This window comes from Cervus canadensis, chromosome 25 (assembly GCF_019320065.1).
Source record: "Cervus canadensis isolate Bull #8, Minnesota chromosome 25, ASM1932006v1, whole genome shotgun sequence".
NCBI lineage: Eukaryota > Metazoa > Chordata > Mammalia > Artiodactyla > Cervidae > Cervus > Cervus canadensis.
In genome coordinates this window covers 21,936,344-21,950,190 of record NC_057410.1, presented here as the reverse complement: position 1 = coordinate 21,950,190, position 13,847 = coordinate 21,936,344, and the positions used below count along the sequence as shown (strand labels likewise).

The following is a 13,847-nucleotide window of genomic DNA, read 5'->3' as shown; positions in this document are numbered from 1 at the left end:
CAATTTTACATGGTTCTCTAGTTTTCTGTATTGTGGCCTCTTATATTTTCCTTTTGTCTGTGGCTTAATAAGATAAAACTAGCATTTGGAAAAATTATATAAATGCAAGTACTATTATTTTAAATTCAATTTTTATACATATTTTAACCTTCTCTTGTCAATATGCCAGTATCAGTACTGGTTTAAAACCTTTTAAAATAAAAATTAAGGCAAAATCTTTTTGTGTCTTTGTACAGGAAACTCTAAATACAATGAAATGGGAGGAAAGAAAAATTCAATAATAAAGACAAATAAGGTTTGTTGAAATAAAAAATATTTTTCTTAGATAATAACAATTTATGGTTGTTTGGTAGACAACTCTGGTCCCTCGGGTACATCAAAATATTTAACTATGTCCTACCTATTATGGAAGTGGTTTTATTTGCTGTTTCACCAAAACCTCATCTTACTTTTCTAGCCTCGAGGATCAAATCCATGTACGAATCAGTGCTTCAGGAGTTTTTTCTCCGATGTCTTTTCTCCCAGTCACACTGGAGAGTCTTCTCTTGCCTATACGGCTTACTGGTTAGTACTTTTTACTTTTAATTTATGCTATTTTTATATTTGCTGTTTTATTTATTGCAGTTAACTTTTGCTAGAAATTTAAACTTGGCTCAACAACATTATGAAAGCCCATGTTGTTTTTTGTTTTTGTTTCTTTTGGCAAATAAAGAGAGCCTTATTTTGTGACCGTCTATTATTCAGTGACTGTTAGTGGGCTTCCTTTTCCTTAATAATAAATTAAGTTGTACACAAGGTTTGTATCCGATAGAGAAGTAGGCTAGTTGTTAAGTTGTTAAATTATGGGGGTACCCTTTAAGAGTAGACCCAGTCATTTTTTAATCCATTGTGACTGTATGATAGATGCTGTGTAGATATTTGTGGAATTTGAAGATTAAGTTGAGGTTTAAAAATAATGGAGCTGGTTGAATAAACAAGACAGATTAAGATTGTGATTTAACTTTAAAGATTGGCAAGGTACCAAAGAAAACAATTACAGTTGAGTAGCCTTTTAAAAAACTGAACTCTGCCTAGTTTGGGTTTTAAAAATAACCATGCTTCCTTTATTTTCTTCCTTTGTCTTATGCGTAGTTTTAGATGGCAAACTATTGCATCTAGAATTTTCAGCTTGAACTGCTGTTTGCAGCTTTGGTTCATGGGAAAGAAATAGTATTACTTCTTTTTTTCAATACTAATAATATTAATCTGAATTGACTTTTTAAAAGTGGTCACAAGTCAGATTAGTTCCATTTTTATTTGTAATATAAAAATTTAAGTTACTTTAGGAATGGGTCCATTTTGAAAAGTGTTTAGATAGAAAAAGTTTCTTTTTTTTTAATGTGACTTGTAATGCTGGGTATTAAAATTTGTTATTCATGATATAACCCAGTTATTATTCTGAACTTAAAATTTTGGAATTCTGATGAGGATCTAAAATTTATCTTTTAGTACAGAATTTATAGAAATCAATGAAGTCAGTGCTTTGATTAGGCAGAAGAGACAGGAACTGGAATTGTCATGGTTTCCTGATACATTACCTGGAATTGGAAGGTAAAAAAATTGTTTACTAAAATGTTTAAATGCTAATGTGTGCATAAGATAGTAATATCTTATATGCAGAGATATTCAAAAGTTATATTTCTAAGAAAGTTTGTTTAATTAAATCTTGGTGTTTCAGATGCCTAATGAAAGGTCTCTATTTAAGGAACCCCTTGAAAAATAAAGAATATTGTATTTGTTTGTTTAATAATGTAAATATTTGATTTCTTTAACAGGGAGAATACCTAAACAACAAGGTTCATTATTAGTAATAGCATTCTGTTATCTTTTCCTCTATTCCAGTCTTCCCTGTGTGCTGTTAGCTGAAGCATTGCTTTTGTTATGACACTTCCATCTCCAAACTGTTATTCTAAACAACTGCTTGATCAAGTCCCTACTTTGCCCTGGCATTCATGACTCTCTATATAGCCCAGCCTTTTCTCTTTTAGTGTAAGCCCTGAAAATATTAGCACATTGCTTGCTAGGTACATGATATGTACTTAAGTCAAGCTCCTACGTAAAGATTAAGTTCCTTGCCAGAGTTTTATATTCATTCCTATAACTTTTATATGTCACTGTAATGGAGTTCTGCATAGGGCCTTCATTCTCTAGGAGTAACAGTGGAATATAAATAAGTAAAATCAGACAAAGTCCAGATATGTAAAATATGAAATTTTCCCTTAGAGCTGTATATTTTTTATGTGCAAGATGCACATTGTTTTTCAAGTTTCTTTCATCCTCCAGAATCTCACCTTAGACTGGATGAAATAGTCTTTTGTTAGGAGACCTGACTGAACAAATATGAGTCAGAGTAGGAACAAGCTGAGAGGACTTGGTATGACTGCAGTAACTGGGGTCTTGCAGGTCCAGAGGGATCCTGGGAACTTTGAAGAACCATCGTCCTCAGATTGAGGAATTATACCATAGCAATAGAAATCAGTTGTGGTTCTTTTTTCCTTTTTAAAAATGTATTTTGATATTTTTGGCCTTGATATATGCCATAAAAACATAAATCTAACAAAAAATTCAAAATTCAAGTGATGTAGCTTTCCTTTCAGTTTTTTTACATTTTTGTTTATTTATGGACTGATTCCCCTTTGATCTTGCTAATTTCTTTAAAACCTGATCCGATTAACTGAGCTCAATTATCTTTTTGGTTGCCTGGACATAGGATGGGGAATGCTGTGGATGCTGGAAATGTTCTATTTCTTGTTTGGGGTAGTGGTTATACAGGTATATTTATACATTGGCCAAAAGTCATCACACTATGCACTTAAAATCTGTACATTTCATTTGTGTATTTTATTTATCTACATTTTATTATCCAAGTTGGTTAAAGTAGTGAAAAAAAGTTAAAATTCTTGATAAAATAATTGCATTAACTTATTTAAATGAGAATCAACTACTATATATTAAATTGCCCTTGATAACACTTTGCTATTAATTTATTGAAAAAGCATGCTTTTAGAATAGAAGGTTTTTTATATTTTTATTTTTTGTAGCCAGTTGGTAGCCATCTTGGTTACTATGAGTAACCTTGAATTTACATTTTTAGTTGTTTGGCAAAAAATAATTTAAGCACCTATATTTTAATATTTCTAGCTTATTTGGAAAATTAATACTTTTAAATTGCTGGTTTTATTATTTAAACAAAAATGTCTTTATTTTGTTTTAAATTTTCAGAATTAGTTTTATACCCTGCAATATTGAAATAGAAGTCCTTCCTCTCATCTCTTCTGTGTTGCCAAGAACTATTCTTCCAACAAGTACCATATCTTTAGAAAATTTTGGTAAAGTTTTTGAATTTCTTTCTAGTTAAGAAAAAATTACTAAGCCTCTTTCAGTCTCATGAAAAGTATAAGTTTTGATGACTTAGAAATGCTGTAAAATAAGGTATGGATAATGAGTCCTAGATATTTCTATAAATATTTGTACAGTGACTTGACTTTAAAATTGTTGCAACTAGAAAGTCCTTTTACTTTAAGAAATTACAACTTCGTGTCTTTGAGGAACTGATTAGAAGTTTCCTTTCTGTTTAGAGGTTCAGGGTTCAAACCACTGGTTTTTAGAAGTAATACCTCCCATGAATTGTGAACAAATAGTTCGAGTCTTTACTGTTTGTGGATAGCTGTTGTGTCCTGCTTTTGCCTAGGTAATAGTGATTCATAAAGCAAATGGCAATTAACAGACCAAAAATTTTCTTTTGTTTTATTCACTATAGCATTGCCCACATGGATTCAAATCTTGGGATAACTCATTTCAGTAGCTTTCAAAAATTGGTATTACTCTGATGTTAGTAGCTATGCATTTATTAATAATTTGATTCACAAGTATATTTTGTTTTACTCTGTTATAGATGTCTATTTTATTCATATTTTAAAATAAAATATAGCTTATTCTGTCAATTCTTATCACTTGATGAAACATATACTTACTTTTTCCTTTTTGTATACTATTAGGTACTTCTTGCAAAGGCTATGCATTAGCACATACTCAAGAAGGGGAAGAGAAGAAGCAAACTTCTGGTACCTCAAACACCAGAGGATCAAGACGAAAACCTGCAGCAGCAACACCTACAAGAAGATCTACACGTAACACAAGAGCTGACCCAGTCAGTCAGTCTCAGAGATCCCCAGTATCAAATATTTCTGGGTGTGATGCCCCAGATAACAATAATCCATCTGTAAGTGTTTCCTCCTCAGGTGAGTCAGAGAAGCAAACAAGGCAGGCTCCAAAACGGAAGTCTGTAAGAAGAGGAAGAAAACTACCCTTATTGAAAAAGAAACTTCGAAGCTCTGTGCCTACCCCTGAAAAATCATCTTCCAGTGATTCAGTTGATGAAGAAGTAGCAGAACCTGACATACCACCTGAGTTAGAGAAAGAACACCAATCAGATGTAGAAAGTATTAACACTGTGCAGATAAATGTAGAAAATGAGTCTGCTAATGGCTTAAGAAGTTGCAGTGAGCCATTAAAGGAGAGTGAAGAATGTGCTGAGACCCATGATACAGAGGAAAGAGTAGAAACTTTACATTCTGAGTCTGGTACCCAAGATCCTCCTGTGTTATTTGGAGGGGAGGAGGAAATTCAAGAAGTTGAGAATACAGGTATAGAAGTTAATGTTTTATGTCTGGAAAGTGAGATTTCTGCAAGTACTTCCGAAAAAGGAAGTGATCCATTGGAAAATCAAGACCCAATAGCTGAACCTTCAGAATCAGAAATAAAAGCAGATATATGTATAGATCATGCTCCAAATGATTCTCTTACATGTTCAGGATCTGAAATGGAAGTGTACCAACCCGCATCAAGCTTAGGTGAGTTACCTGAGAATGTGGAGTCAATAGTTAATGAAGAAAAAGTTATGGAGAGTTCTATAGTAAATATTATTGATCGTAGAGATTCTACAGTAAAAACAGAACAGCTTATTGACAGTCCCAAATTAGAATCTTCTGAGGGTGGAGTTATACAAGCAGTGGACAGAAAATCTATTGAGAGTTTAGAGGTTCATTTGCTTGGGCATGTTGAAAATGAAGATGCAGAAATAATTGCAACATGTGATACTTCAGGGAATGAAACTCTCAATAGTATTCAAGACTCTGAAAATAGTTTATTAAAAAAAAATCTTAACACCAAATTGGACAAATCTTTAGAAGAAAAGACTGAATCTTTGGTTGAACATCCCAGATCTACAGAATTGCCTAAAACACACGTTGGACTGATTCAGAAGCATTTTAGTGAGGATAATAACGAAATGATACCTATGGAATGTGATTCATTTTGCAGTGACCAAAATGAATCCGAAATCGAACCATCTGTAAATGCTGATGCTAAACAAGTAAATGAAAATTCTGTGGAGCACAGTTCCCAAAAGACTATGTCATCTTCTGATCCTGCAAATGAAAAGGTTGAAACTGTATCTCAACCATCTGAAAACCCAGTAGATGTGACAGATAAAGCCAAAAAGCCTCGTACGAGAAGATCTAGATTTCACTCTCCATCTACAACTTGGTCTCCCAACAAAGACACTGCCCGGGAAAAGAAGCGGTCTCAGTCTCCGTCTCCCAAAAGAGAAACTGGAAAAGATAGCAGGAAGTCTCGATCACCATCTCCTAAGAAAGAATCTGTTAGAGGACGGAGAAAATCTCGTTCTCAGTCCCCCAAAAAGGATAGTGCAAGAGAAAGGAGGAGATCTCAGTCTCGGTCTCCAAAAAGAGATAGTGCTAAGGAAGGCAAAAGATCTGAGTCACTCTCCCCAAAAAGAGAGAACAGAAGATCTCAGTCCAAAGTGAAAGATTCCTCCCCAAGAGAAAAATCCAGGTCCCGGAGCAGAGAAAAAGAGAGTGATAGAGATGGGTCGAGAAGAGACCGAGATAGAGAAAGGAGAATGAGAAGGTGGTCTCGATCCAGATCACGGTCAAGGTCACCATCAAGATCTAGAACAAAATGTAAGGGTTCATCATTTGGTAGAAATGACAGGAACAGTTACTCTCCTCGATGGAAAGAAAGATGGGCAAACGATGGTTGGAGATGTCCACGAGGGAATGATCGATACAGAAAGAGTGACTCAGAGAAACAGAATGAAAATACGAGAAAAGAAAAAAATGACAGTCCAGATGCTGATGATTCAAATTCTTCTGACAAACATAGAAATGACTGTCCCACTTGGGTAACAGAAAAAATAAATTCTGGGCCTGATCCGAGGACCAGAAATCCAGAAAAGTTAAAAGATTCTCATTGGGAAGAAAATAGAAATGAGAATTCAGGGAATTCTTGGAATAAAAACTTTAGTTCAGCTTGGATGTCTAACCGTGGTAGAGGTAACCGTGGTAGAGGTAACCATAGAGGTGGTTTTGCCTATACAGATCAAAATGAAAACAGGTGGCAAAACCGAAAACCCCTCTCAGGGAATTCAAATAGTTCAGGGAATGAGACTTTCAAATTTGTGGAGCAGCAACCCTATAAACGGAAAAGTGAGCAAGAGTTCTCCTTTGATACACCAGCCGATAGGTCGGGGTGGACGTCTGCATCGAGTTGGGCTGTGAGAAAGACTCTGCCGGCAGATGTACAGAACTATTACTCGAGACGGGGGAGGAGCTCTTCAGGCCCACAGCCTGGATGGATGAGGCAAGACGAGGAGGCGGCTGAACAGGGTAACATGTTTATTTACCAACACTTTTATTTGAAGGAAGAGATTATAAATTTAACACCTAATTTGTATGAATTGAAGTGATCTCTGTTTATAGTTTTATGCTAAATTGAACCTCACTTTATATTATGTAATAAACACTTCAGTATCTATTTTTTCACCCCATGCCTGCCCCCAACCTTGCCAAAGACCTAAATATTTTATATATAATTTGCTACAGTGGAAGGATTTGAAGTAATTCTATGCAGGATTTAAATTCTATTTCATTTATATTGGATGTGTGCACTTGAATTTTTTTGATTGTTGTTTAATAAGTCGCTCAGCTGAAAAAGATGTATCCTTCCTTGACTTTTCTTAAGGACATTGACTTGACTTTTTGTAAGAAAATAGCTGTTGAAGATTTAAAAAGTGATTGACCTTCTAAGTTAGTAATTAAAATTTATGATTATTTAACTAGTAAGTTTCTTGAGCTGCTGATTCTTTGCTTGTGCTGCCCAATGTTATGATGTGAAGTCATTCTTAAAGATAATTTTAGTTGAATGTTTATTTCAGTTAGAAAGTCATCCCACATTATTTGGGAATGACAGAATTAAACTGAATAATTGGATAGGTTTAGGTTAATTGATATTTAGTTTTACAGTGTACCAGTGGCTCTTTGTTTCTCTAAGGAAATTTGTAATATGATTTTTTCATAAGTCTTTTTCTTTTGATAGAGTCTAACCTGAAAGACCAAACAAACCAACAAGGTGATGGTTCTCAGCTACCTATAAACATGATGCAGCCACAGATGAATGCAATGCAGCAGCACATGAGTGCACACCAGCCTGTGAACATGTTTCCATATCCCGTGGGTGTTCCTGCTCCTTTGATGAACATCCAGCGCAGTCCGTTCAGCATTCATCCTCAGCTGCCCTTGCATCTGCACACGGGAGTACCTCTCGTGCAGGTGGCGGCTCCTAGCGGTGTATCTCAGGGACTGCCGCCGCCCCCGCCCCCTCCCCCGCCATCCCAGCAAGTCAGCTACATGGCTGCACAGCCGGATGGAAAGCAGGTGCAGGTATGTTTTCAGCCACTCAAGTGTAGTTAACGTTCGCCATTGTGAACTTCTAGCTATTAGGGATGGATGTTCAAGGAAGGGCTTCTTGCTGGATATCCATATACAGTGGCTTATTTGATTAGACTTATGGTAAATCTTTATAACCCCTCTTTCACTGTCCTTTCCCAACCTCCCAGTACCAAATAAGAAAATGAATTGAATACATGTTATCAAATCTAAGCTACATGTTTGCTGGTGCTGATTTCCAAACAAGTTTTTTGGTTAGTTTAAGAAAACCAAATTATGAGGCAAACTAGAGTCATGTGATGGACACTTGAAAAAATGTCCCTATTTTATTGGACTTTAGGGGGTGGGAACTTGCTGTGATTGGGTACTGTGATAAAGCTTGTGTTGCCTTGCTCAGACTGACACCAGATAAAGTTGTTCATTGTGCATTACCGTATGTGTTTCATTTTCAGGAATTTGTCATGCTAAAAAGAAAGAAGTGCCTCTTGGGCATATAGTAAATTTGAATAAAAACTTGTAATGGTTGTGTTGCTTTATTGTTTCATGTCTATATCTCAGAAATTCAATAGGTTCCTGGCAGCAGGATATAGTTGGAAGAGCCAGAAAGTGGGAATTTGGGATCTTATGTCTTTTTCTGCTGTCAACTCACAGCAAGCCATTTGACTTCACTGTCTTATTTTCCTCTATCTTTAAAGTGGGGTACCTACCTTAAAGATACTTACAGGAAAGATACTGTTATTAATGCTGCTTTTCTCCTTTTTGTTGGTTTTGGTGTTACTGTCAGAACATTACAATACATATATATTTTAAAAGTCATCATGACGTGATGGGATTCTGTTTAAGAATGTTACTCATTTTTCTTCAGTCCTTTAGATAAAAATTACCTGAAATACACATTTCTCCTAAGTACTTAAGCATTAAATTGCCTTGATTTTTTTCTTTTTTTAATGTCTAATAGGTAACTAAATGTCTTTTATTTTGTACAAATAATTGATTAACTGATGATACCTCTTTAAAACAGGGTATTCCTAGTGCTTCTCATGTAAGTAGTAACATGAGTACACCAGTCTTGCCTGCTCCGACAGCAGCCCCAGGAAATATGGGAACAGTTCAGGGACCAAGTTCTGGTAATACTGCGTCATCAAGTCACAGCAAAGCTTCTAATGCTGCTGTAAAATTGGCAGAAAGCAAAGTAAGTGTTACAGTGGAAGCCAGCGCAGATAGCTCGAAGACAGACAAGGCAAGTTCAAAGTTGAGAGCAATCTACATAATTCTGCATATGATTATGATAAAAAAATAACAGTTTTCTGTTGTATAAGTGGTAAAGGGAATTTATTGTTGATAGTCTTAAATTCCAATTTAAAGAATTCTCTCTACATACGTTGGTGCCCATTGAATTATTGGCTGTATTTCTTGTTTATTTTTAGAAATGTTTGATTTGTGTTAGTAAATAACTGTTTTGTATTTATGATGCTAATATTGGAACAGTTTCTTGTAAATGTGCAGTGTTTTCAATTTTATATTTTTAAATAATTTTTTTGAAAGTTTGTGATTTGGCAAATAATAATTACACATTTTCCTCTTACTAGAAACTGCAAATTCAAGAAAAAGCAGCACAGGAGGTAAAATTGGCCATTAAGCCATTTTATCAAAATAAAGATATCACCAAGGAAGAATATAAAGAGATTGTACGGAAAGCAGTAGATAAAGTAAGTTATAGCTTTAGTGGAGTTACGTACATATTATTTTGAACATTCCTATTTTAATAAAGAAATGCTTAATTAAATCTAACTAAAATAGTAAGAGGTAGCTTTTACTAATCAGCTTTTTTACCTTTTGAGAAAATGAAATACATACCTTATAGGCGATACAAAACATGTAACAATGTCTGATGATGTCTCTGGGGTATTTGTTTTTCAAAGAACTTTCCCTTTAATTCCTTTAAGTATGAAAAAAAATTCCGTCTTCTTTTTATAGGTGTGTCATAGTAAGAGTGGAGAAGTAAATTCTACTAAAGTGGCAAATCTGGTTAAAGCCTATGTAGACAAATACAAATATTCACGGAAGGGAAGCCAAAAGAAAACCCTAGAAGAACCTATGTCTGCTGATAAAAACATGTGCTGAAAGGGGAGCACTAGAACGGACACTGACGAGATATCTGCAAAGTGCAATTTCAACATGTACCTTTAACTGAAAATCATACATAACTGTGATTGAAATTTGGTTTTGATAAAATTATCTTTTTTAATGTAGGATATAATGTTTTGTTCTAAATAAATATAGTTCAGCACCGCAGTATCTATATCTTTTCCTCCTCTCCATCTGCCCCCCCCCCCAATAAAATTCAAGGGAAAGTAAAGGGTTTAAAGGAATATGCATTTTTACTAGGACTGGGTTATACTGTGGATACTGAAAGATGTACAGGTTTTTTATTTGAACAGTGGAGTGCATAAATTAGAAACTTGAGAGTGCACTGGTTTTGGAAGAGATATATATAATACATTTATTCTGTCAGGCTAAAAATAAAAAATGGTCTTATGATTTTTCTCTCTAATTATAGAAAGATAAATAATGTATTACCATGAAGAATATTTCTAATAACAGAACATACCAATTGCGGGGTTCTTAATGTGTATTTTTAAAGCACACATCTGAATAAATTGCTTAGGTAGAAGATATGATCATGAGTAAAATTCAGTGTTCAGAATTTTAGAACACTGTTCACCTATTGTATCACCAAATAAAAGTTATGCTGCTTGTTTTTCTTTTGTGCCTTCTTTTCCCCAATTGAGATGAAGCAGTTTGATTTGCTACATTTACAACTTTGGCAGTCTCAGCTCTGTTGAATTTAGAAGACCTGTTTGGAAAAAGTGTTGACCTTGTAAAAATTACGTTCTTCCATAATATCTTCTGCTCATCAGAAATGGTAAACTGCTTGTGCCAACTGGAGAATTGCTTTTAAGTCGTGACCCTCCCTTCCTTGAGTCTAAGGCAAAATAAAATCATGATATCCACTTCAGGGGCTTTCACGTTGTTGATCATCTGTTAATCACTAATGAAATTCTTCTTACACTTGGGAAATCTCCAAATGCTTTACATTGAATAAAGTGTTAATTTGGTAACCATTTTACAAAATTCTAGACATTAAAACCTGTGTTTTGGAAAAAGGAGAGGAATTAAATAATGGAGTCTTAGGCTTTCAGGGGCTAGAGATTGAGTTTTTTTTTTTTTTTTTTTAGTACTAGAATATATTAATTTTTATTAAAAGTAAGTTTAAAATGTTCTAGCCTTATTATTTTATTTGGCATCTTGGAAGAAAAAATGGGTTAACTCCATGATAAACTGTTTCATTCCAGTAACAATTTTCAATAGATACCAAATAACTGGAAAGCATTTCAGATCAGATGTTAATGGCGCAAAGATAGATATATGCCTCAGTGAGACAGGCTGACCATTATGCTAGGTAAATAGTGAAAGCAATACTCCAGGACTGTGCTTTTCTGAAGTAAAGATTATCTGTTTCTCAGTTTATGTGTGTAATACTTTCCTGGTGCTAGCTTCGATAGGCGAATTTTAAAATGTTGGCCCCAGTGATTGTACTACTTCATAATCTTTATTTGATTATGAGTATAATCCCAAAAAGTGTTAGAAATACTTCCAAGCAGTTTCTGATCTTTATTCTGCATTTCTGGGTGTTTGTAATATGGTGTTCTACTGATTTATATATATTTTTTAATTAAAGTTTATGTTAAGATTATGATGGGGCAAGAGTTTTGGAAGTATATTTCTTCTAATAAAATATTAAGACAGTGTTTCAATTGTCAACACACACCTCATTTGTTTTGGTTTTGGACTCTATAAAGTTTTAGAACTTTTTGTTTCTAAAAAACAGTTCTGTGAACTTTTGATTTTGGATTAAAGCTAGTTCACACTTAGAATATTTTGTAGCAAATTGCCTAAGTTGACTAATCACACAACATATTTTTCCTACGTCGTCTTTCAGTGAGATTTGGGAGTTGGATGACAGTTTAAAATTTGCTTTATACCATTTAGCTTGTGCAAACATGTTTAAAAGTTTTGAAAAAAATAAATGATGTGGTCAAGAGTTAAAGTCTCGTATCTTTGGTAGCAGTACCATGAGTTAATTGAATTCTTAACACACAATTTTTGAATAACAGACATGTACTCTGTATCTGATGGGGGTACTGGTTAGACTGCACTTGAAATAAGAATATCACTGGACTAGAGTCAACTCTGAAATATTTAAGAATGTATTAGAAAGTGCATGCTTTATGTTAAAAAGAATACATTGCTTTTTAACATTCCCCATTCTTTTATCAGAAATTTACATTAAGTTGCATGTGTACAAACTTAAAAACATTTTGTGGGGTTGCAGATTTCTCGTTATATATGAAGATTCAGTATTAACTTGATCTTTGAAACCTTGGTCCCTCTAACTTATTAGTCACATTGACTGATGTTTTAGGCGATAGTGATGCCTAGAATTTTGAGACTAAAATTAGTTACTTGTTATTTTAACATTCCAAAAATTTGGATTGTTTTCCCCTCTGGTAATGACAGTTTTTCCATTATCTTCCTTTAAATGGCCACGGTATGTACTGCCTAAATGTTCCATCCAAAAGATGTAGCTTCAGAAGCACAGTGGTTGCTCCTTGGTCCATGAGACATTGTTTGTAGTATGAGGATGGAGTGCTGTCTACTGAAACAATACTCTTTAAACAGATATGTAGTATGTAATATTTTCTAATAAATTCTTTTGATAAACACAGTAGTGTCTTTAATGTTTTATTAAGATTCCTGGGAAATGATGACTTACACTTCATTTTAACTTTTCAGACGGGTTGCAGTATTTCTTGGATTTGCACCAAAGTAGCTGGACTAGCATCATAGTTCCATAAATGTCCAGGTTGTAAAGAAAGCTTGAAGTTAGCTATAAGCATGTATTATAATAGCATTTTTTTGTAATTATATAATCATTGTAGGAAATTAGAAATGCTTTTACTAAATTAAAAAGCAATCTGAAGAGGGGAAAAGTAAGAAAAATAGCCCCTAATCCTACCATTTAAAGGTAACAACTATTAACACTGATCAAATTGCACATAACTGTTGTAACATCCTTTTCACTTGATATATTGAGAATTTTCCATTTTAATAAAAATTATTGTGCAGCATGGTTCTTAATATCCATATAGTATCACTTACACAGATACACCATTACTGGAACCAGTCCTCCAATATTGGGTACTAAGCTGTTTTTACTAAATAATGAAATTAGTAAGATATAAGTTACACTAATGTAAGCCTCCTTATACACAGATAATGCCCATTTCAGATTATTTTCTGTGGACTGATTCCTAGAAGAGTTTTTATTTCCCTGTAAAAAATTTTAAGATGTAATTGTATACACAAAGTATAATTTCTTAAGTTACATTTAGTTTAAAATCCATTGTTTTCCTAAGTTGATTGTTCTCTGCAGAAAGAATCATCAGAAAGTTATTTTTCCCAGATTCTCCAAAGCATTTATAAGAACACTTTTTAAGGCTCTAGGAAAATAGGTTTCACAAATCTTTTCCCCTAGCACATGCATAATAGTCTGTAAACTGTTCTGTATTTTTATACCCCTTAATAAATTGAAGACGTATTCTGATGTCCATATTCTAGTTTATAAGGGCTATGTCGTGTTCCTCTGTTGATGGACATCTTAAGTTACATTTTGGAGTTTTATTAAAAGCAGTGTTTTAATGAACACTGACTTTATCTCTGAATCTGTTTGTGTTACAAGATTACTTTGAATCTCAGGATACACATTTTTAATTTGGATAGATGATGCCATGTTGCTCTCTGAGAAGAGTGTACTAATTTATAGTCCCTCACTGAGCTTCTAGTTTACTTTTAGTTCCTACTTTGATACTGTGATAGCATGTAAGATTGCTCATTTTCAGGGTCTTAATGAACATATTCATTAAACTGTGCACACCTATTATGTGCCAGGAATTACTGGATTCTTCACATATTACCAGGTTTAATCATACCAGTTTT

The 13,847-nt window shown here is 34.1% G+C and overlaps 1 protein-coding gene across 3 annotated transcripts in view; it reads left to right on the top strand.

Moving 5' to 3' along the window:
- SCAF11 (SR-related CTD associated factor 11) overlaps positions 1-12,576 on the top strand; it is an 89,438-nt gene extending 76,862 nt beyond the window's left edge. For 2 of the 3 annotated variants that reach the window (XM_043446252.1, XM_043446254.1), the window contains 9 exons: positions 237-295; positions 458-564; positions 1,489-1,590; positions 3,262-3,368; positions 4,038-6,728; positions 7,438-7,781; positions 8,809-9,027; positions 9,377-9,496; positions 9,765-12,576. In XM_043446252.1, coding sequence (XP_043302187.1) covers positions 237-295; positions 458-564; positions 1,489-1,590; positions 3,262-3,368; positions 4,038-6,728; positions 7,438-7,781; positions 8,809-9,027; positions 9,377-9,496; positions 9,765-9,911 — 3,896 coding nt within the window. In that variant the 3' untranslated portion in view covers positions 9,912-12,576. The remainder of the gene's footprint in view (positions 1-236; positions 296-457; positions 565-1,488; positions 1,591-3,261; positions 3,369-4,037; positions 6,729-7,437; positions 7,782-8,808; positions 9,028-9,376; positions 9,497-9,764) is intronic. The other variant, XM_043446253.1, reaches the window with a different exon arrangement.
- The last annotated feature ends 1,271 nt before the right edge of the window (positions 12,577-13,847 follow it).